This window comes from Parasteatoda tepidariorum, chromosome 6 (assembly GCF_043381705.1).
Source record: "Parasteatoda tepidariorum isolate YZ-2023 chromosome 6, CAS_Ptep_4.0, whole genome shotgun sequence".
NCBI lineage: Eukaryota > Metazoa > Arthropoda > Arachnida > Araneae > Theridiidae > Parasteatoda > Parasteatoda tepidariorum.
The window spans coordinates 315,264-323,347 of NC_092209.1; the positions used below are offsets into that span (position 1 = coordinate 315,264).

Sequence of the window (8,084 nt, forward strand, 5' to 3'; positions counted from 1 at the left end):
TTTAAATTAGAAAATACTTTGGCGAAATTTTTTTTATAAACACTTATTATAAAAGTTTAAGATTGATATGCTATGAGCAAAAATGGACGAAGAAAACTTTGTTTTAATGCCATTACTTTCTAGGACTTAATCTTCGTGGGGGTGAGACCTTAAATAAGTTTGATACTTAGAGCAAGCTAAAATCAGTTACGAAATTAGACGCGAAATGAAGCACACGAAATCAGACCTTTAATGCTAATTTTATTTTCTGCGCATTTCATTATAAGTCTAAAACTCTTAAAACGAATTTTAAAAGTTTTGCACACAACTATAAAATTCGTTTATCAAAAGATTTCATGCAAAAAAGTAAATATTTACTATTTTTTATTGTTTTATTTAGAAATAGTCAAAAACATTTTGAATTGTAAGGTATCAAGTTTTTTACATCATTTTAAAGACTATAATTTTATACGTCAAAATAAAAAAAATTTGAGCGAAATTCGGACAAAATAGTTCCAGAGAAATTTTTCTTTTTAAATAGTGGAGTTTTTAAAGCTCAATTTTTCAGGAACTATTTCACCGATATCGTTCAAATTTTGTATTTTTTCTTCTAAAATTACATACTTTAAAATGATGTAGCAAATTGTATATCTAACAATTCAAATTTTTTTTTTGGTTATTATTAAATAAAGTAATAAAAATTAATTTTTTATATGTAATTTAAATATTAGCCATAAGTTATTTTTAGCATTGAATCATCTTTGGATAAACGAATTTTTTAATTGTGTGCAAAATGTTTTCAATTCACTTAAGAAGTTTTTGAGATATGGCGAAAAGTAAAATTAACATTAAAGGGTGATGTCATAACTTCGAACCTCTGTTCTGATCAAACTATATTTCCCATCTTCCCCCATATTTTCGGGGCCAGAAATTATGTTCATTAAGAGAAAATGCTTTTTTTTTTCCTTTTTTTCCTCGATTTTACAACTTAAACAGTTAAGATTGAGTCCTAGAATGTGAGGATTTATTTAGAGTGGTCCGTTATTTGTTTGTTTTTCATACTTTTTTTTGGGGGGGGGGCACTCAACAATTTAATTTCAAAGAATAAAAATATATAAGTTCGATTTTTCTCAGTTTCTTAATGTTTTTTTAAACAATTAATTGACTTAAAATTTTGTTGTATGGATTTCTATATTTTTCTAATATATACTGACGATTACTTCTTAAAGAAAATGTTAGAAATAATATTTCATTTTCACAAGAAGTTGTGATTCTAATCGTCTAACGCAATTCGAACCGTCACAAAATATATTTTTCACTAAAGAGTAGCATGAATAAATTTAATCTAAGGCTTGTAATAAGTGATATGATCACTTTACCCACAGTGCCCAAAAAGCGAACAAGTTTATACAGATTTAATTCGTTTTTTCACTATTACCTGGAAAGTTAAGAAAAAATCAGATCTCTCATGATGTACTTTATGTATTATTTAACAGTGTAATTCCTTGATATGAAATTCCCTTGAAATAAAAAAGAACAACATATTTACTATGCGCAATTATGGGCTAATTTTTTATTCATTCAGTTCCCATGACAAATCAATACATTAGGGTGTATTGGATCGGAGATTGATCATGCTCTGGTTCAGGTCTGCGGATGGACGGTGTGTGAATGTGTCCTCCCTATAAAATCGGGTTGTGATGTATATCTGGATCATATTCCGGGATGTTTCCCAGACCGTCGTCAATAGCTAACTGTGCTGCTGTAGTGTGACGTATATAAAAAGCACGATAACAAGTTTCGCATTAAGTGCAATCGGTATTTCAAATTTGGTAGTAGGTTTTAAAAAGTTATGCGACAATCAAGTAAAATAGCATCGAACACATTTTATTAAAACATGCCGAAAATTGGAACGTTACATTTTTTATTAATCAGTAATGTAAAAAGGATATTTCGTACGAAATGGATTTATTGGTTGAAAATTATTAGTGTAATAAGCATAAGTATTTTATCACAATTTACCTAAAAAAATATACTTAAAACAAATCCAAATAAAAATTTACAGTTCCGAAAAAGCTGAAAATTGTTTAGTGCTATAAAACAAAACCAAAAAAAATTTAAACGACACTAAAATCTTTCAAAAGTTACGAAAAATAAACAGATCATTTAATAGAAAACAATTGAAATTCAAGAAATTATATTGAGCATAAATTAAACTAAACTAATAATCACATTTACAAACTATATTAATATTTATCGATTTCAATATCAAAATCGTTAAGTAATGATCAAAATAATTTTAAAAAATTCATTAAATGGTTTTTAAAATACCACTTACTCCAAAAAGTGATAAATATGGAATTATTTTGTTAAATTATTGATAAACTATCTGGATCATTAATTCTTTAAATTAAAAATAGTTTTTGGTATTTTCTTTTCAAGTAATAGTTTTTTAAAAATTTTGAATTGTTGAAAAACTATTGAGAGCCCCCGACGCTATATATATAATGCCAAGGGGAACAATATTTTCTGACATAACAAGGTTTTCGAGATACAGAGAGTATACTTTATATAATTTCTAATATATATATATACTAGTAAAGATTTTATTTATGAAATTCCATTTTATTAAGTTTGCAAATGCTTTAAATTGTAGTTACTATTACACTATTTCAATTTTTGTTGATTTCTTAATACAGTTGCTCGCTTAAAAATCGTACAAGTTTTAATCTGAACATAAAACGAGTTCTTTAAATCATCTTACATTCATTTATTATATTCATACATTTCTTTAATTATATTGCACAAAAATATATTGCTTTTACTATTAAATCGAAGGTAATTCAGGATATGTGTGTGAAACTGCGTTCTGATAGTTTGTAAAAGATTAAAAAATTGCTAATGCAATAGCAAAATTTATTTCCAAAAATAATTCAGGGAAAGTAATCTAAATATAAACAGGACAATTTTTTTTTATCTCGATCTACAAATTAAAATTCGATAACTTTTCAAATCAAAGTGTGGTTGAAAAACCTTTGTGTTTAAAACCATTGCATTTTTGGAATGACTATCTATTAAATATTCTAAACTTCCTTAAAAAGATCGTTTTTATTTAACAAAAAGCGAAGTTTAGTTATTTCCGCATAAAATATTTATGTTATCAACTTTCACGGTACTTTTCGGTTAGGCAAGCACAAGGAAATTCAGCCTTTTTTTTTGTAAGCATCCATTTTTTCTAGATTTAAAAAAAAAATATTAAAAATATGTCGGCTGAGGTCTATATTTTTGAAGACATTTCGTGTGTGCTTGGCAACGAAAAAGTGCCATTATTACATAGATTCATTTCATGCTCTAAGCATCATGTAAAAATTAGTTAAAAATATTAACTTAGATCATAGATTTCCTTTTACAATTTTATAACAGTTGTTGAACAGTCTTCCCCATTTTGAGTTTATGACTACCAATGTTCAACTCCGTTAGTCTTGTAATTTTGATTCCAATCCAGAAGACAAGGAAACTTCTGGGTTCAACATAGGGAGAAATTTGCCTTCATTCAAAAAATTTTGGAACTAACCCACATTTGTGTTACATGACGAGGAAAACCACGAAAATCTTCCACGGTTAGCCTAACGGCAAGGGGACTCTTATCAATGCTCCGTCTACCACTAAGGATACGCCAGCACTGTAGTCGGTGCCAACTGGATGCAGATTTTGTATTCGCCAGTCATCTCTGTGATTCACACGTGGGTTCCCCACAACAGGAGAGCTAGCGCTTTATCCCCTGTGACATCACGACTCTTTGATTATGGATTTTATAACCGTCGTTGAACAGCCGACCCAATTTTGGAGTTTACGTTTACCAATGTTCAACTCCATAGTCTTGTAATTTTGAACTCAATCAAGGATCAACTAGTGAAAAAATTTGCATTCGTGGACTTTCCTTTTGATGGAACTAGCACGCATTAGCGTTGCAAGGAAAGGAAAACCACGAAAACCTTCCGCGGATAACCTAAGAGCAACAGGACTTAATTCATGATCCTTCTATCTTTGGGGATATTTTACGTCAGTATTCTGTGATCGATGTGAGCTGGGCTGAATTCGCATCAATCAAACAGCACTGGGATTCGAACCGGGGTTATCTCATTGAGAGGTGAGTGTTCTATTCCCTTAGTCACCACGGCTCTAAATTACAGATTATGAATTTTAATATTTCAATTATCCTTACTTTTTTCTCATTTTCAAAGGCAGAGTGAGGATATTTCCATATCGCGATCCTTAGCGCCGACTGCTAAGGATCGCGATATGGAAATATCCCGCGGCCAAGAGGGTTGCATGGATTTTAAACTTGCAAAGTTAGAAGAAAAAAAAATGAAACTACGAGTTATACCCTTCCAATTGATCCCCTCCTGTGATATTTCTTTTAGCTTCTTGTGGGCAGCTGTCCGGAAGTTGCGAAGATTATTCTGCTACAGATCACGATACAGAACTCTTTAACAAGAATGATATTTCAACTTTTTCCCCCCAATGAAATTTGTAATTCTAATAAGATATAAAATTCATTATTTTAATGGTGAAATAAAGGTTGTGCACACCTTTTACTGTAAATAATAAGGAAATAAATAATTGATTTTTAAATAAATCTAGTGTTGGGAAAAATGTTTAATGATTTCAAATTTAGTGTTTCTAATGTAAAGTTTTTATAATTTCAGTAGTAGCTTGCTTCAAGAAAGTTTATTAGGAATTCGTTATTGCTCTCATATCACTCTTTCGCTTATCAACAACTGTTTTCTCTTCCTTCAGCTCTGCTCCAAAACATTTGGAGAATAATAAGAAATGAAGCCATTCAATTTGTTTGCGCTTCTGAGTTTGATGATTTACGTTAAATGTTTATTTTAAATATGTGCGCTTTCGTGGCACTACTGAGGAGTCTCTGATTACTCGCTCTATGTAATTCGGCCCTGCTGCTCTGTGTGGAAGTCGCAGTTCTGATCATTTCATAAAATCTTTGAAAATAAAAAGCATTTAAAAATTCCTTGCAAATGCAGTTGCAAGTAGACAAAGACTTGTAATTAAGGAAACTTCATCAAATTGTTGTAAAGACATGGAATGCCCTAATTACAGAGCTTCAGCTGAACACATCTTCTCATCTGTTGTTGTCTCCGGGCTGGAGATAAAATAACAGACATGGAACACTTTTTTTCCCTTTAAAGACAACAATTAATAAAATGCATGCTGCTGTTTTGAATAAAGAATAAAAATTTCTTTTATCAATAAACTGAAGAAACAAATATGTATATTTTTTTTCTTGCCTTAGTTTATTAAACACAAGATGTTCATCTTATGCAATGAATGTAAGAATATATGCTTTCAATGGGCTTATTTTTAACCAATAGCAACTTCTCATTTAGCCTTGAAATTATTTAACAAACAATTGAATGTTGTACTTAATACAGCAGTATTTTTTTATGTGCTAAGTAAGCACAGACTTGCCAACTCTCAAGGAAGATATTTTTCCGTGCAAATAAATTCCGCCAATTCATAAGAATTTAATTTATTTTTGATATTATTTATAAACATAAATACATAATTATCAAATTATTTACATCTTTCATTAATATGTATACACTGAAGGTTAAAATCCTTTTTAAAACACATTTATAATCAAAGACCAAAAGAATGGATTTTTTTTTCACTGAGAGACATTTTTCTTATAAATAGGTTGACAGTTGGTTACTAAACAGAAAAAAAAAGAAACTTTTCAAACATTTAAAAATCTACACACTGTTTTTTTTCCAATATTTTATTAGCATTTAATTCAAAACATTAAAAGAGCTAATTATGAATTATCTAGAATTTTATAGTTAATATTTCAATTGATTCTCCCTTTAACAATTTTAATCAGTCTTAGTTCGCAAATTGGAGGCTTGTATAATTTAAAAACAGTAGCACCATTGCAGAAAAGAACGTTTTAATGAATCTGCTGTTAAATTACTAATGAAGACGGTTGGAAGTAAACAAAAATAAAACACAAGAAGTTAAAGAGAAGAAAAAATATCGAGTTAAAAAAAAAAGATGACTATCTACCAGTTTTCTATCGACAAAATTCTTAAAAATATGAGTGTTTCTTAATTTCACAGGTGTAAGTGATTAAAAAAACAATTAAATCTTTAATTTATAGATTAACTTGTAGCAATTTGATGATTTAATCTCAAAATGGAGTTTAATTTAATACCATTCTACAATTTACTTTTAATTACTTTTTAAGCACTATTTTATGGGTCAAATATCAAAATCTAGATTTAGGTTGCAACAATTTTGAAAATTCTGAATATGTAAAAATTTTTTTACCTTACAATTGAAATTTTCTTCATCATTAACAAATTAATTAATGCAAATTATTTAATTCATCTAAATTCAACATTATATTGCCTACTTGTCTTTCGGTTAAAGCTTTCAACCTTTTGTGAAAGAATTATTGTAATTTAACCAATCATTCAAAAGATATGATGAGAAGCATTACACATTATAATAATAACATTAGAGTAATAAATATTTGAAATTTTTGAATTTCCAACCGTTATAATGGTTAAGCTATTAAAGTCAGCGTTTCAAAACAAGTCTATCACCTATTTTTTGGGAGTGATAAATCCAAATTTGGGATGGAAACTTGCATTGTTTGGTCAAAATAAGCATATTTCGTCACTCTCAACTTTTACACTTATTTCTAGAGATTTCTTTGAAGCACTTTTCAGAATCTGACCAACCGTTCAAAAATTATTAAAGTGGACTTATAGGATGATTAAATACGCATTGTATGTCATTCATTGTTTTAAGGAGAAGAATCTGTCAATTAAGAGTTGGAAAGACTATTCCATTTCTCTCTCAATGTTGGGTTGATCAGCAGATTGCAGAGCAATGCATGTGTCATCGAACCACTGCTTCAGCTCACCTCTTTTCAGTTCCCAAGACACGAAACTGGGTTTCCACACCCTTGTCTTGCCCCAGTCTTCCTTCACCGAATTCCACAACTGAAATGACGCAAAGATAAATTATTCGATATGGTATACTATTAAATAAAATAATAAATGTCAACTAAAAATAATTTTTGCATGGAATTATCTTAGGATAAGCGAATCGTGCGCAAAAACTTCTCATTTCGCTTACAAAATTTTCAAGATTAGCGAAACACGCAAAATTAACACTAAAAGAGATTTAAACTATGGAACGCTCTCCTGACCAAACTTCGCAGATTGCGGCTACCTCTTATATTTTGGGGATCTGAATCCACTGATAAAATGGCATGTTTATTCAGAGAAAGTTCGTTTTAGTGTCTGTTTTTGTAACTTATAATATCGTCTGCACTAATTAATTAGCATGTATGACCATTAAAATTTACTTCTAGAACGTAAAAATTCGATCGTTAAATCAAAAGTTATTCAGGGTTTGCTCACTTCGAGAACAGTTTCTGAAAGGTGTAAACCAGTGTTTCCCAACCTTTTTTGTGCCATGCCCCAACTAAGTCATTCTAAAATTCTTATGCCCCCCTATGTAACATACACGATTTTTAATATTAAAAAATTGAATTGTTCACTTAGAAACTTAAATGATAGGTTTTAGGAAGAAATCACTAGGAAATTGTTAACGAAACACAGTAAGTAAACTTTCAAAACATATAATGAAAAACTAAAATTCAAATACTAGTTTTAATAAAGATTTTTCTATAATATTTTAATTTAGTGAGATCCTTGCTGCACAGAGATTTTATGTTAGGTTCCAATTTGGTTAGCTTCAGTCTCAAGTATCCCCGTTGTGTTATATCCAGACGATTTCTTTTTTTAGAAGTAAATCATTTGCAGCACTAAATCCAAATTCAGCTAAATATGAAGATGGAAACGGTAGCAATAGTTTTCTTGCACATTTGGTTGATTTTGGGTATTTGATTTCTGTTTTCTCACAAAGCCATGCCATCACTCCCTTTATATTACATAAAGTTTTGACAGACTCATCATTTTGCATTTCTGCGAGTTCTTCTTGATACTGCATATTTGATATATCAGACAAATCCAATAACTTTGGCTGCATCATCCATGTTGGAAAATCAATTT

At 29.8% G+C, this 8,084-nt stretch overlaps 1 protein-coding gene across 1 annotated transcript in view; it reads right to left on the bottom strand.

Moving 5' to 3' along the window:
* Nucleotides 1-5,514: 5,514 nt before the first annotated feature.
* The window catches only part of LOC107442993 (uncharacterized), a gene marked incomplete in the record, with an annotated part of 108,149 nt that continues 105,579 nt past the window's right edge, over nucleotides 5,515-8,084 (bottom strand). The window contains 1 exon segment of the mRNA XM_043054556.2: nucleotides 5,515-7,007. Within this exon segment, the coding sequence (XP_042910490.2) occupies nucleotides 6,846-7,007 (162 nt within the window).